A 24,154-nucleotide genomic window follows, 5' to 3' on the forward strand; every position below is an offset into this window, starting at 1 on the left:
AGACCTGTGCATAGTCCGTGTCCCGCCCACTGCAATTCCCGTGGCAGGAGGGATGGAAAAACTCCCCCCGCCCACCCCGTACTTTAGCAGCAGTCACTGGATATCAGGAGCACTGAAGGCCATCAGTAGCCGTACAGTGTCAGTGCCTGCTGTGGCTCAGTCTGTCGCATTCCTGTTTTCAGTCAGAAACTGTTGTGGGTTCAAATCCCACTAGCCCGTCTTGAGCACAAACCCTCGGCTAACAGCCTAGTGCCACACTGAACTGTTACTGCTGCTGTCCTTAGCATGTAGGAATGGATAAAATGTTAAACCAAGGCCCTAAGATGAATGTAAGTAATTCAATGGCATGGTTTAGAAAAAGACCAGGAATGTCCTGGTCAATAACTAAAGGGAAACTGATTATCTGGTCATTATCAAATGTCTGTTTTTAGAATAGTATTGTGTGCAAATTTCCTGCTGCAATTTCTATTTTACAATTGGGACTACACTTTGGGTGTGCTTCACTGACCACGAGGTGTCCTGATGTAATGAAAGGTGTTATATAAATTTCAGTCTCTGACTCACCCACTGACTGCTTTACCAGCTTAGCCAGCAGAGTAGGTTTTCATAGGACAATTAAATAAATGTCCATTAATAATGCTCAATCTGACCTGTAAACAGGATTTAAAGGTTCCCGATGTGGGTTTTACCCACTGGGTTGGAGACCGGCAGGGTGGCACCGTAGTTAGCACTACTGCCTCACAGTACCAGGGACCCGGGTTTGAATCCTGGCTTGGGTCCCTGTGTGGAGTCTGCACGTTCTCCCCGTGTCTGCATGGGTTTAGGTGCGTTGGCCATGCTAATTTCTACCTCAGTGTACCCGAACAAGAGCCGGAGTGTGGCGACTAGGGGATTTTCACAGTGACTTCATTGCAGTGTTAATGTAAACCTTACTTGTGACTAATAAATAAATTTAAGCTTAAAAACTAGTGGGAAATGTGTGTCACTTCAGAGGGGGAAGACCTGCCTGAATTAAGTGCCCATCACTTAACTGGCCAGCGCCAGCAGTGGTGTTGGAAGCAAGAGTGGGGCGTGTGACTTTCAGCGGGTGTCTCCTTCCTCAATCCAGCACCGGATCTGGTTGTCAACCAGAGCACACCCCCTCCCCCCCCCCCCCCCCCCCCATCCCCAGGTAGGCTGCTGGCAAACCCTACAGAGTTTGCTGAGCCGCCATTAGGAGGCGCGGGAAAGCTGTCCAAAATTTTCTGGCCGTTTCCACCTATGGCGATGCCCGCCCGCCCGCTGTGTGACTCTATTTAATCCCTCAGCCACTGCTGAGTTCCAGTCCGCTCAGGAATAAATGATATCAATTGGCTCAATAATGAGCCTAATTGACATCCCAGCACCAGCGGACGAGTTTCTCCAATCCGACCCTTCCATGCTTCCGACTAATTGCGGGATGTTTTGTCCCTGCTAGCAGATGGACACGTTGTCTTCTCCTGTGATTAAAAGGGCCCCAGCTGGCAATTTTGCTGCTGCGATGAGCTGGATTAAATTCCACTCCATGTTACAGTTATCAGCCAGCCAGCTGGTAAACGTGCTTCCGGTTTGACTTCTACTATGGTTAAACTGCACATGATGTGTGACAGGAATGGGTTACATACACAGTCTACATCAATGGCGCAAAGTGTTCAAATCTGCTACAACGATGAACAATTGGGTTGTTTTTAAAAAAATATTCAGAAATGTTAGACCATAAAGAAAACGAGATGGCTTTTATGGTACATGAGCATCAATGAGGCTGTGGCCATTGTTCAGTTAATTTAATCTGTCAGTACATCTTACATGAAGAAGTAGGTGTCGACTTGATGGAATGCTGAAAGCTTCACCAAAGTCTTAATTTAAAATGAACAGTACTGTTATTGTCAGCAGTTCCAGACAAGGATAACTGATGATGTATTTAACTGTGGTATCAGTTCTGCATATATAAGTAACACAACAACTCCAAGATTTAACCCAGCAAAGATAATTAACAAAAATCAATACTGAGGGCTCTTGTCACAGTTTTTTTCCAATCTACATGATACATCAGAAGGAATGGCACTGCACATTTGAACACATGCAGGCTTTATAGCATAATATTGTCATGCTGTAAATATAATTAGTTTAAAATTCTTTGAGAGCACAGATTGAACGAAGACTCCAACTAATTGTGTGCAGTAATACCAGAGATGGGACTGGCCTGGTCTACAGTGCCTGTTTCCATGGTATCGGCATTGGCAACCACCCCCTCTTGCCTTGATACAATTCTCATCACCTTCACTCGTGGCTATGATACTAACATCACTGCTGCGCAAACACGACCCAGGACGACACTGGATTCCACCTTTGATGCCTCACACAATTTACCTCCAGGCAACAAGGGGGACAAGTGACGTGACAGGGCAGCCTCATGGTGCTGCTGACCACCCTGGGCGACATGCCGGCTGCACTGGAACGTCGACAGAGTGTTGGCCCACAACAGTGCTAAGGAATCGTTGGAAATACTGGACGTGAAACAGAGCACCAACTAGCGGGGGTCACTCCAGCTGCAAGCACACACCCAGATCAGGCAGCGCAACACAACAAATGAACAACTCCTGTCGAGCAGGGGAAAAGGACTATAGAGTCAAAGTACAGAACAATAACACACTCAACACCAAATACAAAAACATTTTTTTTATTCTGATTGCCGAATTATTTAAGGCAAGTATAAAAAATGAAAGCATTCAATATACACTTTACATAAAATAAACTAGATTACAGCATAAAACAAGTAACCAGGCAACTGCGCAAGTTCTTCCTAAATCTGGATAATTGTAAACATTTAAAACTGCTGAACTAGTTCAAGTAATAAACAATCACAGATGTCTTTTTGTATGGGTGGGTGGAAGGGGTTATGTAGGCTATGGGGTAATCAGCCATTCAATATCATAAAGACATTTTATATTCACAGATGCTCATTATTTTCCGTTTCAAACCTGTACATTATATACATACACACAATCACAATGGGCGTTCCTACAACCCTCAGACAGTCCTCTGCATGTATAATCTTCACAATAAACAACAATGCAGTGGACAGGTGAATACAGTTAGCACACAGATGCATTTTAAATAGTGTCTAAGTGTTTTCAAGGAGCCACCAAGTACACGTAAACACTGTATCAAACTGTCACCGTCACAGTTAGCCTCTCCGAGGATCTAAATGCCACACTAAGTTCAAGGGAACAGCTACCCGGAACAGTGTGCTCTACAATACCAAGCAATTCTCATCTTTCGTTGCTAACACTTTCAGGCAATGGCAAATTACTGTGACAACTGCCAACAATTATTGACCCTGCTTTTGTGAGCCTGGTTACCGATACAAAAAAAACCCAATAAACAAAAAGAATATATTTCAACAAAAGTTTAATTACAGCAACATTTGTAACTCAGTTATAAAATTTGCAATTTACAAATATGAAATGACTGGTTTTGCCTGACATCAAGGCATTTGAAATCAACACCATGGAACTGATGTCTGTATAAACCTCTTCTTCATGTGATCCAGTCACATGACTATGATTCAATATACACTCATGATGCCATCATTCCCTGCAATAAAACAAGACAAGATGTTAGAAAAGTTTACACGGCTTCTGGGGATGTGCCAGCATGTCTATCCAGCAACTAACAAAGCTACACAAGTCCCAGGTTTGAATTCCAGTCTGTGCCAATTGATGTTCTTGGCAGAAGTAGCCACAGAGGTGCTACAGTTAGCCTCCCTACCCCTGGGTTAAGGGGAGAAGAGCCAGCCAGGATTGCTGACCCTGATCATTACCTAGTGAAACCTGCCAAAATAACACACCTGTAGAGGTCGCGCGAGGACAGGCTGAGCTTCAGGTGTGACCAAATAGCTCTTCACCTTCATACGGGAAGAATGGTTACTGGCCCACACGGATGGAGGATCCCCTGTAGTCAAGGAACTGGGAGGCCATCAGAGGCCATGAGGGAGCTGGTGTCTTCAGGAAAAAGGAGATGTGTGGGGAGTGAGTGAAATTTGGGGGTAAAAGAGTTACTTTCCTTTTAAAAAGATTGCAAAAACTATTTTACAAAGTATTTTTTGTATCAAATTCCTGTTCGGCTCAGCAAGCTTTCGCAAGCACCAAAGATGTGAAGGGTAGGTGGATTGACCATGCTAAATTACCCCGTGAGTGTCCCAAGGTGGATCAGCCATGGTGAAATGTGTGGGGTAATGGGGATAGGGTGGGATAGGAGGAGGCCTGTTTAGGACACTCTGTCAGAGAGTCGGTGCAGACTCAATGGGCCAATGGCCTCTTCTGCACTGCAGGGATTCTATGAAACAAATGACCTGATCACAGGAACTAGTCCCTCTCTGGCTTCCTACTTAACCTACTATGACCTGGATTTTTTTAAAGTGGCGCACAGCCACATGTGTGCATTTGAGGAAGATTATTTCTCATATTTTCAGTTTTCCGCTGACCTCTGACTCAGTTATAGCAAAATCAAATCGTGCCAGCCTACCAACACGAACTGGGTGCAAGGAACAGCACTGAAACACATATCCTGGAGGCACACTGAGATCTTACTTAAATCTGTGTTAGACTGCTGAGTCTGATGTAAATTGTGGACCAGTTCTGGGGCTGAGAAATGATTGACAGTGGGGGTGGGATCAGTAGGAGATGAAACAATCGTGATAAGTCACGATGAAAGGGGCAACCGGGAAGAAACTAAACAGGAGCCAGTGGCGGTTTTTGGGACTGCTGAACTTCCCAGCACCACATCCACTGAACCGTAGAAAATTATACATTCAGGTGGGCATTTTTTAAAAAATGGATCTTTTCGCTGGCTGCCTCCAGCTGGTCCGCTTAAGGAGTGCCGGCTAGGTCACAGGTTGATTTGGTTCCTTCGCAATGACAGGAGGTCTGAAATAGCTGTTGGGTCACCTAATTGAATACGCAAACGGCCTCACGTGCACAGGCTCCAAACGCACAAACTTCAGCAGTTAGCAATGAGGCAGGGGGTGCAGAACGTGGAGGCTGCCACAAATATCCACGGCATCAGCACATTTCCAAACCGGTACTTCTCATCCTCCCACGCGCAAAGATGTTTCGTTTGAAAATATGCGGCTCACCTTCTCTGCGCAGGGAAAATGGCGGATGCAGAAGCCTGTGCAGCCACCTGCTGACCAGCAACAATGGCAGCGGATGCTAGCCCTAAAAGGATTTAATACAAGTAGAGGTCACGGTTTAGAATTCGTACAACACGCAGCCAACATATACCGAGGAGTATCGCTCGAAAAACACTGAAAGCATAAAACCGGAGGCTGATCGAGGATCGGCTGGACTGAAACCACTGTGTTTAACTGCACCTTCGGAATAAGAGGAGTGTGGCAGCACTGAGATTTCATTGTAGGATCATAGAATCCTACAGTGCAGAAGGAGGCCATTCGGCCCATTGAGATTGCACTGTTCACAATCCCACCCAGGCCCTATCCCCATAACCCCATGCATTTACCCTAGCTAGTCCCCCTGACACTAAGGGGCAATTTAGCATGGCCAATCCACCTAACACGCACATCTTTGGACATCTTATTATTTGAGATAGTTAAAGATACCTTTTCCATTTTTGTGGTTCCAATATAGATTCACCATGAGTGGTTATCCATGGACAGAAAAGGACAGTTTGTGCGCACGATTTCATGGTATGTGATTTCAATGTGTGTATTGAGAAAGTGTGTCTTTAAGTGGCATGCTCCAGGTTTTAAGTTCACTGCTGTGGTCGCCATGTTACACCAGTTCCAAGTTATATTGTTGCTCATCTTTCATACTTTATCTCATCAATTTTTCCCCTATTCTTCATCTCCCAGAGAGGACGACTCCTTTCTGGAGTACTTAATCATTGCAGCTGGTCATTCCCCAGTATATTGTCACTCATTCATATATTAGCCTGGGCAGTGAAAGCCAACAGCTCATTTAACCGTGTGGCAAGTCGTCACGTTCCAAGCCTCCATTCATCAGACAGCTAGCATTCCAGCATGGTTTGTATTGTAGAGATCAGGGTTGGTTTTTACTCTCTACAAAACAGGCTACTTGAGACCAACTGTCGAATCCCAAGTGCTAGGTTGGCTAAGTGCTGCTCACTCAGCATAGATCAGGAACCAAACCCAGGCCCATGCTCATACGGCTCAGTTAAGAGATACTCAAGAAGCACAGCACCTTTTCATTATTTTGAAGGCCAAGTCAAACTGAAAGTAAAGCAAGTATTTTTACTCCCCAGTTTGGCTCACGTGAAGTTTAAACTGCCAGATGTGGATCTTTTCTAAGTGCTTGGGAGTGAGATTTCCCTCCTCTTCTCCCTTGGTGCCTCAGAAAATAGGACAACTGAGATCGGACACTTGGTGCAGTTAGGGAGCAAAGCCCCCATCTTTCCCCTCTGTCCCAAAAATACAACACACACCACATGTTGCATTAAAAATTTGTTGAGAGGAATAGACGGTAATTATTTCTTATTCCGAATGGAACAGCTATCTGGAAATCAGTACAAAATGGGGATTAAAGCAAAATACTGCGGATGCTGAAATTGGAAACGAAAACAGAAAATGCTGCAAAATCTCAGCAGGTCTGACAGCGTCTGTGGAGAGAGATTAGAGCCAAGGGGCGGGATTTTCCAGCCACGCTCACCCCTAGACTGGAAAATCCCACCCCGAGGGCAACGAACCATTGCACGGTCCTGTCCCACCCACTATGATTCCTGTGGTGAAACAGATTGTTTCAGCTCCGACTGATCCCACCCCCACTCCCCGTGGTGGGCGGGACGGGAAACTTCCGCCCAACGTTTCGAGTCAGGATGACCCTTCATTTTCTGAATTTAGTACAAAATGGAGGTTGAATTGAAAGTACATTTATTCACAGTATGTTTCAGCCTTTACTATGTAATACTAATCCCTAACTAAATGAAAAATCAACGGCTCAGCCGGGTTAGTACCTTGATATGGGTCATATTGGCCTGGTATTAGTGGATAGCCCATTCCAACATGCGTGTGGTGATGGGTGTGAACATGCCGCTGTGCAAAGGGCGAATGGCGTTCTCTGTCTCGCTCTCGCTCAGCTTCTCTCTCACGTTCAGGTGGCGCCTTTTCAGCAGGCTACGGATAAAAAGAAATTGCAACGTTTCAGGAAAAAGTGTGGTTGTGCAGAATTAGACTAATTACAATATAAATTACCATCTCCGACTCATTGCACCAAATATTTAGCTCATACGCGTTAATTAAGATGCACAACTTAGTATTCTGCTCACGTGCCACTACAGCAGGAACGGACTGGAAAAGGAACCAGAAAGCCGTGTATTTTTTATTCTCTGAACAAAACCATAACAGGACTGAAAGAGGCATCTGTTTATGGAGCACGGGGCTGTGATTTACTGCGCAAAGGTTGATGTTCCCAGAAGGAGACCCCGATATTTCAAAATCCCTTAACAATACTAAAACCTGAAGCAGGAAATGACACCACGGAAATCTGAGGCTCAGTAATATTCCATTGTGGACATTTCTTCAACACTTGAAACTATATTCATCAACGACCACTGCCCAGGAGTGGGGGAAAACACAAATGAGGGACAAACAGAAAAGCCACGTGCTGATAATTTATAGTGGCACGTTCAGATTTTATTTCACATGCTCACGATGGACGTATTTGTCTGTAAGTTTTTACAAATGTGTTACATCACGCAGGATACACTGTCAAAGCAAATCATAAATGACTGGATTTATATCCAGGTTTATTGCTCTGCTGATTTTTATGATGCAGCAAGCTTTTGGCCTGTGCTGCTCCCCCCCCCCCCTCCATCCCCCCACAGTCTTGGCAGAGCTCCGGTCACCCTACTCACCCCAGGAGACTTGCTGTGGTACTGGCTGGCATGCTGCTGTAGCAGGTCGAGTGCCTTGGATTCAGCTGCTGGTTTTGTGTTTACATTGGGACTTGTGCTTGATTTCTCTGTTTCCTCTCGGCTGGACATTTTCCCATAGACAGGGTAGTGAAACCCCGGAGACAGATAGGCCCCTGTGGATTGATTAAAAAAAAAACATGATTGAACTCCTTCTTCAACTTCCACCGAGCTCCTGTTTTTGGATGCTACCAGCGTCAAGATTTCATGTCACAGGACAAGCATATAAATCAATGTATTGTTGAAAGGTTTCACTGGGTCTTTCTTCATAAGATCCAGGACTATATTTTGCGTGCAACACTCTCTCATTTCGATATTGTTTCTTCTTCACCTGATCTCTGCTTGAAGCCACTGGCTCATCTTGACATATATACATGGGCAGCAAGGTGGCATGGGCGGCACGGTGGCACAATGGTTAGCACTGCAGCCTCACAGCGCCAGGGACCCGGGTTCAATTCCCGGCTTGGGTCACTGTCTGTGTGGAGTCTGCACGTTCTCCCCGTGTCTGCATGGGTTTCCTCCGGGTGCTCCTCCCACAGTCCGAAAGACGTGCTGGTTAGGTGCACTGGCCATGCTAAATTCTCAAAAAAAAATATGACCCCAGGATCTGGCAACCCACCAGTGCCTAGGCCAAACGGCCATCAAATGAGCGTCAGCAGGAAGCATGGGGTGGCTGTTAAGAGTGAGGGGCTCCAAGCAAAGTACAGTGCAACACTGAAAAGCCAAATCTGTACACTTCAGTAGGAGCCAATGGATAGTGCCTGGTAGTATTAATCATCACTAAGAGTCCCTCTCCCCAGCCCAGGACAAGTAAAGCTCATTGTAGCATTCTTACCCTGCTGAGATCTGCCTAGCTGAGTCCTGACTGGGAACCGATGACACAGGATCTTTCTGGTTTGTATTTCTCAGTTACACACTGTAAAGGACGTTTCTCATCTGAACTGGCAGAATGCTTTGGGCTTTTCCTTAAAGTCAGGACAGATAACAATTGTACCATTTCAGTCACCCATATTTCTCTATTTAATCTGTACATGTGAGCGGCACGGTGGCACAGTGGTTAGCATGGCTGCCTCACAGCACCAGGGACCCCGGTTCAATTCCTGGCTTGGGTCACTGTCTGTGCGGAGTCTGCACGTTCTCCCCGTGTCTGCGTGGGTTTCCTCCGGGTGCTCCAGTTTCCTCCCACAGTCCAAAGATGTGCGGGTTAGGTGGATTGGCCATGCTCAATTGCCCCTTGGTGTCAGGGGGATTAGAAGGGTAAATACATGGGGTTACGGGGATAGGGTCTGGGTGGGATAGTTGTCGGTGCAGGCTTGATGGGCCGAAAGGCCTCCTTCTGCACTATAGATTCTATGATTACATCAGAGAGCAAAAGGGATACGGAGTTTTCTTTTCTCTTGTATCCCTCCATACCTGTCTTTCCACAAATATGCCTCATCACCTCTGCTGTTATCAAACAAAACCTATTTTATTATTTTTAATTCCCCTCCAATCTACCTACACACAAACACACGCACGCACAGATCAGAAAGACCTACCTGGGTAGCTATGCATTAACACTGGAGACACTGCTCGGTAGGCTGGGTCATACATTTGTGAATAAGGATTATAAGCGTGCAGATACTGAATATAAGATTGATGCTGATTCATTGGTGACGAGACAGCAACGCGAGCACCTCGAGATTCCTTCGCAATGACAGGAGTCTTCCGATCATCAGTTTTGCTTTTATGCTCCTCCACTGACAGAGACTGGGATTCAGCCCGCTTGCTATCTTTGGGCTCCTCTTTGATATTAGTCACTGTCATGGCAATATTAGAAACATTCCCCTCTTTGCTGGATGCCTTAATTGGACTGTCTTCTTTCTGTTTCCTCTCTTGTTCAAAATCATCCATTTTTTGCTGTTCCATATACTTTGGCTGGTAAACATAATGATGCCATGCCCGGGTATCTGGCTCCTGTGAACAGACAGAGAGCAGGTTACTTAGATTTCAAATTCCGACATCTTATAAAAACTGTGCAGTAAAATTCTAATCTACAACTATAATCTAGTCTATGGTTCTATGATGTGATTCTATAACACACACACACACACACTCTCACACACAAACTCACACAAACACACTCACACACACAAACTCACACACACAAACTCACACACACAAACTCACACACACAAACTCACACACACAAACTCACACACACAAACTCACACACACAAACTCACACACACAAACTCACACACACAAACTCACACACTCACACAAACTCACACACTCACACAAACACACACACTCACACAAACACACACACTCACACAAACACACACATTCATTTATAGATCAAACAGACTTTTTGATACAATTGTTTTGTAATTTACATTGATTTCTAAATGTATTGCAATCAACCTTTATCCACTATGCATAAAAGGGGTGGAATCTTCTGCTCTCTCTGGTGGTGAGCGTGGAGGTGGGGAGGACATTTAATTAGATGAATCAGTGGTGTACCTGAACCTGGCCACCTTCCTGTCTCGGGTAGAATTACGTTCTGGGCGGAGGGTCGACCGCTGCCAATTGAGGCTCTTAAGTAGCCAAATAATTGCCACTGAAGGGCCTCATCTGGTTAACCCAGCCGCAGGCAGGCCTGTTACCACCAGGCACGCACAATAACTAAAACTGTACAACCAACTTGTCCCCTCCTAGGGCTTATCCTTCAATCAAAGGCACTCAGTGCTGATCGAGGGACCAGATGTACTGTGGCCTGGGTCATTCCACCATCCAGGGACTCCGGCGCCTGTCCTTCCCACGGTAGACATGGCTTCCCCAGTGAGCATGAGAACTGCCAACCTCTGATTGGCTGACAGCTCTCGGTAGGCGGAATCTCTGCCTCTGGGGCTTTAGTTCCCAGGCGAAGGCCTGTAGCTGGCTTCTCCGCTGCCTGACTCGCCCCCCCCGGAAAAGGGGCAGGGCAGATCTCGTCAGCTCTCCAGCCAGTGGGCAAGAAATCCTAACGCCTTAACAAAATTATATCCAAGGACTTTGGACCACAAAGGAATTTTCAGGGGTTACACCTCAAATAATCTTGCAAGGATTTGTATGAAAAACTGAACCTGACGTTTTGTCCCCCCAATTATAATTTTTTTCTTCTCTGTAGAATAGAACCAAGGGGTATCTAATTAACTCTTACCAACAAACTCCTCTGCTCAACATATACCTTAAAGGTGCCATGGGCATAATTTTATATTAAGAACTATAAACTTTCTGCAAGAATCTTGAAACTGCAAACTACAGAAAGCAGAACTAAGAGGTTTGATTTATATGTTCTTTTATGCCTAAAGGATGACCCAATCATCAGCAACTCAAAAGCTAGGATCTAGGGTGGCATGCTGGCACAGTGGTTAGCACTGCTGCCTCACAGCGCCAGGGACCCAGGCTCGATTCCTAGCTTGGGTCACTGTCTATGCGGAGTCTGCACGTTCTCCCCGTGTCTGCGCGGGTTTCCTCCGGGTGCTCCGGTTTCCTTCCACAGTTCGAAGATGTGCGGGTTAGGTGTATTGGCCAGGCTAAATTGCCCCTTAGTGTCAGGGGGGACTAGCTGGGGTAAATGCATGATGCTAAGGGGATAGGGCCCAGGTGGGATTGTGGTCAGTGCAGACTCGAGGGGCTGAATGGCCTCCTCTGCACTGTAGGGATTCTATGATTGTACTTTCACTGGAAAGTGGGCTGACCTATTGTTTAAAATGATAACTTCAATAAAGCTTTCGTACATTGTCACTTGTTTATCGTTAACTTTACACATTTCAATTTTCAATCATTCCAAAAAATATCACCAAAGAATATCCTCAACTTTCTGATTCATTCTAGAATACAGCTGCTGCTTGTAGTCTACCAGGAATAGAGCAAAGTCAGCCATTTATCCCACTGAGCCTGTTCCATCACTCAGTGAGACCGTGGCTCATCCAACTCTGTACACCATCCCTTACCCACATCCCTTAATACCTTTGGTTAACAAAACAATCTAGTAATTGCATATTTTAAAAACAGCAGCTGATCCAGAATCAATTGTTATTTGCAGAAGAGAGTTCCAAACTTCATCGCCTATTGTACGTAGATGTGTTTCCTAATTTCACTGCAACCTTTGCACCATGTCCTATGGTCCTAGACTTCTGGTGTTAACCTGGTGTTGTGAGACTTCTTACTGTGCTTACCCCAGTCCAACGCCGGCATCTCCACACCTAGACTTCTTGCCAGCTGAAAATAGTTTCTCTCAGTCTGTCCTATTTGTTCCCCTTAATATCTTGAAAATAATTACCAAATCACGACTTAACCGTGTAAATGTCAGGGGTTGCAACTTGAATTTGAGTATTCACTCTGTGGAATTAGACCTTTGGAGGCCATTCTGAGAAATCTACGCCATGTTCCCTCCAAGGCCAATAAATCCCAGGGTAGAATTTAATTGGATGGGAGGGTGCTGGGTGGAGGCCATGCTGCTTTCCCACCTCAGTCCCGATTAAGTGACAGGAAGGCTCATGGACTGCCTTCCCGCCCTGCCCGTTCACCCATCAGCAGGTGACGGAACTCACCATGCGGAGGGCCCACAAAGCAAACCCTGTTGAGTTCCTCGTAGGCTTCACGGGGGCCCCTCATTCAAAGTGCCTGGTTCAGGGACCTGGGTGATCCTCGGCCTTGAGTCAGCAGCCACAGTACCAACAAAATCAGCAACCACCGCCTCCACGATGGAACTGTCGAACAATGAAGAGCTGCTGGCCTCTGACTGGCGAGCAGCTCTCAATGGCTGGGACTTCTGCCCCTGAGGTCCTTGAGCCCAGGGAAGGCCTGTCTCTCAAGTGTCTGATTGGCACTTATTGCAATGGGTCTTCCTGAAAAGAGGTGAAGTGGGGCTCTCATTAGTTCTCCAGGTGATGGATGAGAGTCACCTACAATAAACTCCACCCTGAGGGTGCGGTGCCAGATCCACTCTCCATCCCCAGGTTTGGTATAACCCGGGTAGTGTACAGCTGTGGCATGACTTTCACCCTCTGGTTTTCTAGTCTCTGGATATAACATGGACCCCAAAGTTTCTTTGGATCTCTACCCTTTGTAGCTTTTCACCATTTGGGAACTGATAGATTCTATCCTATCTACATCCAAAGTGAATGACCTCACAGTTGCTTATACTTAAATCTATTTGCCCATTCATTTAATCTATGATGTGGAGATGCCGGCGTTGGACTGGGGTGGGCACAGTAAGAAGTTTCACAACACCAGGTTAAAGTCCAAACGGTTTATTTGGAATCACCTGAGGAAGGAGCAGCGCTCCGAAAGCTCATGATTCCAAATAAACCTGTTGGACTTTAACCTGTTGTTGTGAGACCTCTTACTCATTTAATGTATTAACAGCTCTTTATTACTTTATGCTTCTATCAACACTGGCTATAGTGCTGCTGCTATTTGTGCCATTGGCAAATTTGAATATCTCACTCAGTACATTTGTAGTTTGGGTTGCAGGAGACTTACCAACCTTCATTTGCAAGCGCTCTGTATTAACTTTGCTGAAACTGGTTCCCTTATTTAGATGGTGGAATTGTCAGCCCACAGCTGTATGAAACATTAGACAGCTGTTGGTAGTTGACTCCATAGTGTGGAGCTGTTGAAGACAAGTCCAAACTTCTCCTCACCCATCAGTCACACACATGCTTTTCTGCAGAGGTTTCAGCACAGCCATTGGGACAGGAAAGAATGATTCTCCATGTCCTTCTCCAGATGTGTTGGTATTACTTGTTATGGCTTTATCAAAGTTAAACTCAGTTAACAGCACAGAACATGGTTCAAAACTGTAACCTCCTGTCCCTTCTGAAATCCCATCCCGCTCTTTGTCCCACCGTTAGGGTCAAAGGTGGTGGCACAGCGGTTAGCACTGCTGCCTCACAGCGCCAGAGACCCGGGTTCAATTCCAGGCTCGGGTCACTCTCTGTGTGGAGTTTGCACATTCTCCCCGTGTCTGCCTGAGTTTCCTCCGGGTGCTCCGGTTTCCTCCCACAGTCCGAAAGACATGCATTGGCCATACTAAATTCTCCCTCAGTGTACCCAAACAGGCACCAGAATGTGGCAATTAGGGGATTTTCACTGTAACTTCACTGCAGTATTGATGTGAGCCTACTTGTGACACTAATAAATAAATTTTAAACAGATTCCTTGATCCCATGTTGCAGAACTTTCTCATTAAATCCTTCTGTTCGCCACTTAACTTTTAAAAAAGCCTTATCAAACCTCCTGCCGACTTTTCTAACCCTCGTGTCATGGTTTGGCAACCATTCCTCCATCTATTTTGTCTTATCGCACCGTGGAGAGTCATGGGGACATTTCCTCTATAAACATAACAAATTCTGACACAAAATGTTGTTACTGGGCTCAGAACCTCAAACTTAAGGTGCACTTACCCACTAACCACTGGGAGAGCAATACATATTTTATATAAAAACATAAAAATGAGATAAAATTTGCATTGAGAGTTCACGCTAACCCCAATATCATCGGCCACCCAGAAGCAACAAACATCCACCCAACAGAAAGTCCTGGAAAACCTCACCGGGTCTGACAGCACCTGTGGAGAGAGAATAGAGCCAACGTTTCGGGTCTGGTCAGAGCTCTGACAAAGGGTCATCCAGATCCGAAACGTTGGCTCTATTCTCTCTCCACAGGTGCTGTCAGACCCGGTGAGGTTTTCCGGTATTTTGTTTCTGTTTCAGGTTCCAGCCTCCGCAGTATTTTGCTGTTTTTGTTGAACGCCCATCTAACCTGTTTAAAGCGAATGGTGGGATCGACTCCTGTCTGTTTCATCGAGTCCATAACAGACTTCATCTCCACTGCCTCCTTGATGAGCTGGTGATTTTCCATTTGCTTGGCTTTAAACCCGTCCATGGTTAGGTGCTGCTGCTGTACCGGTTGAATGTGGGATTTCACAAGCTCCTCTGGTTTGCTCACAAGCCCGGACTTTGACGACTCTGACAGCAAGAACGAGTCCTTAGCTTTGGAGCTACTTTTGTGGGGCTCAGGGGTAGACGGGGCTTTTGAAATGGTCGCAGTCGGAATATTTTTCTGTTTCAGTTCATCTTTGCCCAGTTCCTTCTGCTGCCCTTCGACCTTCCTTTCACTGTCTCTCCCCATCTGCTGCAGCTTCTGCTCTGCAAACCGCTGCTCCTCGTAGAATTTCTCGTACTGTTGCCTGTAAGAAGGATTTGTCATTATTGACTTCTGGTCAACGTAGCAGAGGCCATATGCGTACTGTCCGTAGTAGAGTGACTGGGCGAGAGCCGGGTGCCGTTGTGTGATGACGGACTGGTGCTGAGCTTGAGCATTTACTGTGTTTGTGTCACTTTTTTTAACGTCCAAAATCTCCACCTTGTCCTTTTTCTCGGTCTCTTCCTCCATCTCCTTTTTCACTTTGATACTCTGCGACGAAGAAGTGTTCCCAGCTGTGGCGCAGCCGACCTGACTCGGGTGCATGTAATTAGGGGAATAGTAAGGCTCGTAACCATGGTAAAAAGGTGAATGGGTCTCTTTGCTTTGTGCTGGCTGAGAAGAGGCTGAGGAGTGAGCTTTTACAATAGTCTCCTTGGAGGAAATCGTATCTGCGGGAGAATTAGTCTTTGACCTTGCGCCTTCTGACCTGCTGTCAGAACCCCCGTCGTCCGCAGCGTCAGAAATGTCCGAGTAAGCTGGGCTGTTTGTTTTGGTGGCCGTCCCGTCGCCACCATTTTGTGTTAAAACGTGCAATGGCGTCATGGGAGATTGTCCATTCACCAGATTGCTGCACTCCAACCTACAGGCACTCCCGATGGAAGGGCTGGGTGCATTGTCTGTGAATGTGTAAACCTTATCAGCCTCGGCTTTTATGCTAGCCATTCTGCTCTCCTGAGAGTCGCACAAGCCATTCACAAGCACTTCATTCTTGCTGAGATGCTCTTTTAAAAAATGTGAAGTCAGCTCTTTTGCGGAAGCTTTTAAGTCCTCAGGTTTCCCGAGTTTCGAGTCCATCTTTGGGCTTACCGTCTCTTTGCCCTCTTTGTCTTTTAGCTTTCGCTTCTCTTTCTTCTTTTTATCTTTGAGCGAGGACAGGGCTGGGTTTACCGCACTCGGCTCTCCCATAATGGTCGGCTTTGGTTGAATAGGTTTCAGTGGTGGACTCTTTGGTGTTGCCTGGACGACGGTTGTCGTAAGAGAGGGTAGCCCTGGTATTGTTCCTGCAGTAGTGGTTGTGAATGTTGCTGTGGGAATGGCGATCAGTTGTGGTGGGGGCGGGGCTGGGGCAATTGGCCTTGTTGTCTTAGGCTTTGATAACGTCTTATCCACTTTTCCATTGCTGTTCTTTTTCCCCTTTTCTTTGTCACCCAGGTTTTTCTTATCTATGACCCCTTCCACCTCCAGTTTGGGCATTTCTGAAGCAGAGCTGCCGTCAGGAACTGAACAACCTTCTAAAGCAGCAGTCATATTGGAAATCACGGGAAGGTTATTCAGGTCATTATTCAGACCTTTCCTTTTACTAGCACTCTTCCCAGATTTAGAATTGACCAGTGGGCTTTGAGCACTGTTAAGCAAGTCTTTGCGGCCCTTTGGGGTGCCCGGGGTGCTGGCAAGGGGTGACGGAGGTGCTTTTATCTGATCGTAACCTAATCCACCACCGGAAAGCAACGTGCCACTTCCTGGTTCAGCGGGGTCAACGCCAATTGCCACGTTACTCAATGCCTCCTCGCAGTCTGACATTTTGTCTTCAATGTCCGGTTCAAATTCCAGTTTATTCTCAGGGTCTAAGTGCGCGTGGGCCTGGTGGTAACGCAAACCATTGATGTGCTTGTACTTCTTACTGCAGTTTGGATGAGGGCAGTCGATTAACACTGGGGAAGAGCAGCCCTGATCCACAAAAGTAGCCTCAGGCTTCCCCTGAGGCATGGTTGGAGTGCTTCTCGAATTGGTGCGGACCCTCTTCCCAGACTTGGTGTCCTCAGAGCTGGAGTTTAGGTCCAACTCCATGGAGGGCTTGTTTTTCCTTTTGTTGCTGGGCGAGGGGCTGGTTTTCACATCCTCTATGGTGCAGTTGGGGGGTGTCCTACGCCCACTCGAGTTAAGACTTCCCCGGCGTCCTTTTCCATTGGCGCCACCTCTGTTCTTGCTTTGCAAGCCCCTGGACTCGGTAAACGCGGCTTCATTCATTGGAGTGTTAGCGACAGACCGTGCCCTTTTGCCTCGACCTCGGCTTGCTCGCATTTCAACGTCACTTGTGGGCGATTCACAAAATCTGTGGAACATAAAGAACATCTCAGTTAGTATTGGCCCGAATTGTACACGTTGAAACTCAGTCACAGTAAAAATGAATACCATTAAGAAACAGAAAAATTACTTTTGACGGTATTTTAAATCCAGGAGCTCAGAAGTATCAAGTGAAATGCGGGCAATATGCCATATATTTTTGAGATGAACTTGCATAATAGATTGTAAAATACTTCTTGTGACTGCTGAGCTGCAATGATGCGATCGCCGGAATTCTACCGTCCTGCCCGCCACGGAGGGGCGGACAACAGAAATGTCCGTTGACCTCAGGCAGAAATTTCCAATCTCGCTCGAATGAGGCCATAAAATCCCTCCCATCATTTTTAAATATGTTGGTGCCACCGATTTCTATCAGACCCGGGTAAGGAAATGCAGTAGCATTTTAAATCTGGGAATAGCTCTTTAAATCTGGGAACTAGGCTTATCTTACAGAATCCATGCAGTGCAGAAGAGGCCATTTGGCCCATCAAGTCTGCACCGACTCTCTGAAAGAGCATCCCACTCAGGTTCTCCCCTCCGCTGTATCCCCGTAACCCCATGCATTTTACCATGGCCAATCCACCCAACCTGCAAATCTTTGGACTGTGGGAGGAAACTGGAGCACCCGGAGGAAACCCAAGCAGATACTGGGAGAATGTGCAGACTCCACACAGACCCAAGGCTATGGAATTGAACCTGGGTCCCTGGTGCTGTGAGGCGGCAGTGCTAACCACTAACCACAGTGCTAACACACTGATCCCTCGTGTCTGTTGAGTTCTTATATCAAATCAGTCTGGTTAATTTCAACATTGGGACTGTCTTAGAATCCCTGCAGTGCAGAAGGAGGCCATTCGGCCCATCGAGTTGGCACCGACTCTCTGACAGAGTATCTCACCCAGGCCCTATCCCCAGCCCCATCCCTGAAAGCTCACATATGGCTAATCCATCTAACTTACACATTTTCGGATTTGGGAGGAAACCGGAGCATCCGGAGGAAACTCACACAGAGAATGTGCAAACTCCACACAGTCACCCAAGTCCGGAATTGAACCCGGGTCCGTGTGAGGCAGCAGTGCTAACCACGGTGCCGTGCTTTGGGCCTGTGATATACTTTTGTAGCTGCTGTGAAAGTGGCAGCCATACATGATTAATTAATGGTGTAGAACTAGCCAAGGGAGGGACTGAAATAAACCTTGGATTGAGCCATAGACCAACAGCAATGCCAGTAGAATATTCAGCCACGTGGCCAAAAGTTTTAGAGAATAAATCAGAGACAAAGGCTATCACACTGAATGGTACTGTACTCTGGTCAGGCCACACCCTGAGTACTGCACCTAAAGAGTCACAAAGCTAAACTACAATCCCAGGGGGATAAGCTATGTGATCAACCAAGAAAAGCTTGAATTCATCAACCTCCAATGGAAACAGAATGAGAGAGGACCATTGGTACTTTTCAATCCTTTTTCTAAATGGATCAGAGAAGGTGAATCCTGAGCACAATCTGAAGGGATTGAAGGATCACCAAGCAGGAAGGCAAAGGATTAGGGGAATATGGGCCAATCGCAGTTCAGTTTAGGAAACCTGGTTAGCATGGACGGGTTGGGCGGAAGGACCTGTTTCCGTGCTGTATATATCTCGATGACTCGATGAGACAAAGGTACAAACTAGGAAAAGGCAAGTTCAAAACTGATGTCAAGAAGCACTTGTTAGTAAAAGATCTTCCAGGAGGGATGTGAAGTCAAAACTGTAGGCATTGCTGAAAAGGCAGTTAAAATCATGTGTTGGGGTGATTTTTAGTGTGAACTGTATATCAATTGGGTGTTAATTGTATTCAGGTGGGAGGCATTAATTGGCAACTCATCAATTTTTTATAGATGAAAGAGAGACAGTTTTGGAAGTGCAACTTTAGATGATTCACTCTATCCCACCGCGACCCTTTTGTTTTTATTTTTAACTGTTCTCTACCTTTTATTTCTTTATTTTTCTTCCCCCTCCCCACTCTTTCCCCTTATTTTATCCCCCCTTTCTTATCTTTTCTCCCCCTTTGCTTCCCCTTTTCTCAATTTTACCCCTCTCCCACCCATCTCCCCCCACATCTTCATGTCACAGCCTATCCCCTGATTTCAGCTTCTCTGCCATTTGGCCATTCACACCCTTTACTCTCTCTATGGACTGCCATTAGCAGCCTTTCCCCTGGTTTCTGTGGCAGTGACTCATCTTTCATTCCCTCACCCTGCAGTATAAATATCTCCCACTTTCTATGCCTTCTAGCTTTGACACAGGGTCGTCTGGACTTGAAACGTCAGCTCTTTTCTCGCCTTACAGATGCTGCCAGACCTGCTGAGATTTTCCAGCATTTTCTCTTTCGGTTTGGAGGTGTTCAGTTATGCAGTGTGTGTCACTGTATTCAATTATAAGATTTCATTTGAAGACCAGGCACCAGTATCCTATTGTTCACCACCCGGCTGTTCTGACAACACGTTCCTAAGGAAGAATGAGCTAGATGGGCTGAACAGACTTTCTGGTCTGTATTTACCTTTATCTCACTCCACTGAAGCCACAGAAACTAATACCAGCTAGGTACAAGGAGCATGTTTCTCAATTCCGTGTATTTTCCATGATATAACTCCTCCAAGTAGGCGCAATTTCAGATTCTACATGTAGAATTCTAAAGTTTTTCTGCAATTATCCAGAGGATTTCAAGTGGACCCAAAGTTGCCTTACCGTGGAGGTGCCCAGTCATGTTTTGTGCAGTCCAAAAGTGTCCCAACGTAGGTTTTATTTCGCCAGGTCACATTTACCACCAGAACACCTGCAGGAGAGAAGAAAAAGATAAAAGATAATAAATAAATGATCTTTACATTTGGGCCTGAATTTTAGGATGGTAGGGGCTCCAGAGAGCCAGCGGAGAACACATTCCTTCCCCTGCCCCCCACCCCCCCACCACGGTAGGCAATGCCTTGAGGGGGGCAATAGGCCGGTAGAGGAACGGAAGGGTGGGGGGAACAGACCGGGAGGGGAAGGGTGAGGGGAAGGGTGAGGGGAATAGGTTGGGAGGGGAGGGGAGGAGGGGGAATAGGCCGGGAGGGGTGGGGAAGGGTGAGGGGAATAGGTTGGGGGGGGAGGAGGGGAATAGGTTGGGGGGGGAGGAGGGGAATAGGTTGGGGGGGGGAGGAGGGGAATAGGTTGGGGGGGGGGAGGAGGGGAATAGGTTGGGGGTGGGGAGGGGTGGGGGGAATAGATCGGGGGGGCGGGGGGGGGGGGGTAGAGAGGACCGGAATTTTCTGGGTTTTGAGGGTAAGGTGCCCCCTCCCCTTTCTGCCAGAGGTATGGCTTTGGTGATTTTTTGGTGCCCCCTCCTCCGATACGTCACGAGCCCGCCAGCCTAAAAATTGAGGCTGGGTGGGAAAAGACCCTTAAGTGGCTGTTAATTGATCACTTAAGGGCCTTAACTGGGGCAAGGGCAGCTTCCCCCGCCCTGCGATCCCTGCCCGTCCCACCGTAAAATTGCTTCCAGTTGGAGGCAGGTGGGACCCCAGGGGGAATCCTGTCTGTGTAATTTCACGCTTCCCTGCCCCCCCCCCCCCCCCCCCCCCCCACCGGGGGGGGGGAGGGAGGGGGGGAGGTGTCGCTAAAATTCTGGCCTTGAGGGTTCCTTTTTTATTTTTCTGACATGCACTTAATACACATTTGTTTTCTATGACTGAGGCTTTGCATTCTTCCTCTTTCTGGCTTCACTGACCCTCAAGTCAAGACCAACAGGAAACTGTTTTCTTTCTGGTGTGTAATCGAGATACGGCTGGCAGAAGGAAATGGTTCTCGCCACGTCCTGCTGTAAAACGGCAACACTCACCTCTTAATTTTTGCTATTATTACACGTAATTGCTTTTGCTTGGCAAGCTGCCAGCGCACACTGAGCCCGTCTGCAGGACTGGAAAGCTCTCTCTGCGCTGACCAGGAACAATCTGTGAACGCTTCCTTTCTACTGAATTGGGAGGTGGGGGCTGGCGGGCGGCGGGGGGGGCTGGGCGGGGCGGGGGGAGGCAGGCGAGGGAAAATCAACAACATAACCTTTCCCGAGCAGAATGATTTACACCAGTCAATCAAATTCCTCCTCAAAGCTCTCATTCACGTCTATTTGCCTCGCCGTCTGAATTCTTGTCAGACAAAGGTTCTCTTTTCTACCCGAGTGAAATCAATGCAATCACCTCGATTGCAAAATGATTTGATTTTTCTCTTGTACACAAATTATGACTGTCCATTCGTCAACACAAAATAACTTCCTTTTCAAACTAAGGTTAAAGCTGATTGTGGTGAGCGCCATTATGCACAATTCTGACAGAGTGATTAAATGGCACCCAACGTAACCTCCATCACGGGAAATATTTCCCTATGAACTAGCTTCCCTTCATCGTCGGAATGATACACAATGTTGGTTTGCTGGTGATTAAACCCCCTTACTTTCTACCTGGTGTTTTTAATTGTGGTACACTACATGTACAATTGTCATCAAGTAATAACAGCGACTGGTTTTTTTTTTGTCCATTCAATTAGAATTACATATCCTCATTTAATATGGTTTACTTCTCACGTTTCGTTCATCACTCGGTGGGTTTCTTCTCTGAGGAACTAAGGCAGGAAGATGGATCTCTTCAAAGAAGAAAATATCCATTTCAAGGACCAACTGAATTCTCATCAGTGTTTTCCTATCTTCACACAGGCAGGGTTGGAAATACATTAAATAAATAAATACTGACAACCCCAAGTACTTCATTTCCCTCATACAGTAAGGAATATGAAGTAATATATATTTTACTCTTAACGGAAGGTTTTCCTTTTTTTCCCCCCTATTCATTGTCAAAGCAGAGATGCTTTGAACTTGATCTTCTGTGGAAAGTCTGTATCTTATCAGGGCAAGGCTGTCAGAGCTGGACTGTTTACCTTCCTAACCTTCAATTATCAAGAGTTTCATCCGAACTGAATAAAACTACAAAACCCCTCGCCGACCGACACTGCAGTCACAGAGAAAGGGAGCAACCTTCTCCAGCTCAGGTCCCCGAGGGCCTGTAAACTGAACAGTCCCACAATTTAATTCCCTGAAGAACTGTCAAAATGCTACTGTGGGGAAGAACCTAAACATGCCGGTGTTCCTATCTCCAGGTCACACTGCCGCATTTTATGAGGTGAGAAAGCAAGAGAGGCCTAAAACAGGCGATGCCACAGTACGTTGGTAATGTGTCCGTACTCAAACTTTTCTCCAACTGTCCCTCCCACAGTAAAAAAAAATCCCCCCCCCCCCTCCCCAACCAATCTGGAAAATCTATGAAATAAGGGTGGCTCATTAAACGATTTGGCCGTTCTCCTCCTTTCACAATGGTATCGTGGACCTCTCAGCTGTGTTAAATTCTTGAACATGTCAACAATATTTACAACACTAATGCATTTGTATCGCCAGAGGGTTTTTTTCTGTCTCTCTCTTTCCCTCCCTCCCTCAGACCCATCCCAGAGACGACTAGTTCCAGTCACAACTGACTGCAGCAGTGCAGCTGTGACAACAGAGAGAGAACAAAAAAAAAGATGAAACGCAAATGTATAATTAAAAATGCCTTACAAAAAAAAAAGAGAGAGAGAGAGAGCTTCAGAATTTTGAAGAGAAAGGGACAAGCCAGTCCTTTCAGGGGCTGCTGCAATAAAACTATGGAAGACGAGAGACCAGTGAAGACACTTAACATTTGTCTGCAGTGAAAGCCTTTGTTTAAGCATTTCCCTTCGGGGTTTTGCTATGCCAAACCAAAGGAGCCACTTTATTGGCTCACTCCTGCTGTGAGCACTGCAAGTTGATTGGTCCCTCCTCAGCTCTGCAGCACCAAAGCACAAAGGAAAGGAGCTTCAGCAAAGAGATGGGTGCGTGAGAGAAAACACTGCAGAACCATAACCAAAACAAAATACTGTTTCCAGTGGCTCGAAAGAATCCAAATGTGAGTGAGTCTGCAAAGAAATCAATTTTTTTTTTAAAAAAAACCTGGCAATGTTCATCCCCTGGCCTAAAGACCGCCCCTGTCCCTTTCAGAATCACATCAAACCTGAATCTCATGGCTGATAGTTCAATCGACCAGGGAAGGCAAAAAAGAAAAAGGAGGCTTGATCAATTGGAGCTTGCTGCCAAAACCCATGCATCAAATTAACCTTTTCTCTCACGGACGCGGCTAATGATAAATCAACATCCAGCTCAAAAAAAAAACCCCCCAGCGCCTTAGCCAAATGGAAGATTTTCCACAGGAGCCGGCAGACCCGCAGCTTATTGTTGGAGGAGTCATGCCAGCTCTGGAATTCCAAACATCTTCACGTAAACAGCCTCTGACCTTCTTCTTTTTTAGCTGCTAGGGGGTTCACTGAAGCATGCTGCATGCCGCCATGCCCTTTTAACCACAGGACTCATAAAAAATTACACTGTTAAATTACACCCATGAACACCATAGGTACACTGAGGGCCCTGTCAGAGCTCCCGCCCAACACTTGCAGCACATTTTAGCAGTGGAGCTCAGTGAGAAATCCCTCCGCAGCCTCACAGACTCCTAAATGCTTCTCACAGTATTTAGATAACGTCAAGACAAATAAAGCTTTGTGGCGAAACGCAGACTGGCAAGTCTGTTCAGCTTTCAGAAAAAGGCAAATAAAGACCAACTGCAAAAACATGTTTTTCTTTGGTGACAGGCTGCACCAGGTGATGAGAATTTACCATGTTTTGCATCCGTGGAAAGAAGCACCAATTTCACTTGCATTAAAGCTATTTATAGATGAAAGTGTTTTTGTCTGAGGGATCTCTGAGCTGGGTGAACAATGGGGCTCCGCGTCCAATTGCACAGGACTACATTTCTACATGTAA

General features: G+C 46.4%; 1 protein-coding gene across 6 annotated transcripts in view; it reads right to left on the reverse strand.

The window, feature by feature from the left end:
• Positions 1 to 2,683: 2,683 nt before the first annotated feature.
• Positions 2,684 to 24,154, reverse strand: part of znf608 (zinc finger protein 608) — a 90,214-nt gene continuing 68,743 nt past the window's right edge. For 5 of the 6 annotated variants that reach the window (XM_078214577.1, XM_078214578.1, XM_078214576.1 and 2 more), the window contains 7 exons: positions 19,993 to 20,080; positions 14,761 to 17,257; positions 9,504 to 9,921; positions 7,909 to 8,081; positions 7,009 to 7,168; positions 5,156 to 5,237; positions 2,684 to 3,615 (listed from right to left, as the gene is read on the reverse strand). In XM_078214577.1, coding sequence (XP_078070703.1) covers positions 3,609 to 3,615; positions 5,156 to 5,237; positions 7,009 to 7,168; positions 7,909 to 8,081; positions 9,504 to 9,921; positions 14,761 to 17,257; positions 19,993 to 20,080 — 3,425 coding nt within the window. In that variant the 3' untranslated portion in view covers positions 2,684 to 3,608. Of the gene's footprint in view, positions 3,616 to 5,151; positions 5,238 to 7,008; positions 7,169 to 7,908; positions 8,082 to 9,503; positions 9,922 to 14,760; positions 17,258 to 19,992; positions 20,081 to 24,154 lie in introns of those variants that run through there. The other variant, XM_078214581.1, reaches the window with a different exon arrangement.

Source organism: Mustelus asterias, chromosome 6, assembly GCF_964213995.1.
Source record: "Mustelus asterias chromosome 6, sMusAst1.hap1.1, whole genome shotgun sequence".
Lineage (NCBI taxonomy): Eukaryota > Metazoa > Chordata > Chondrichthyes > Carcharhiniformes > Triakidae > Mustelus > Mustelus asterias.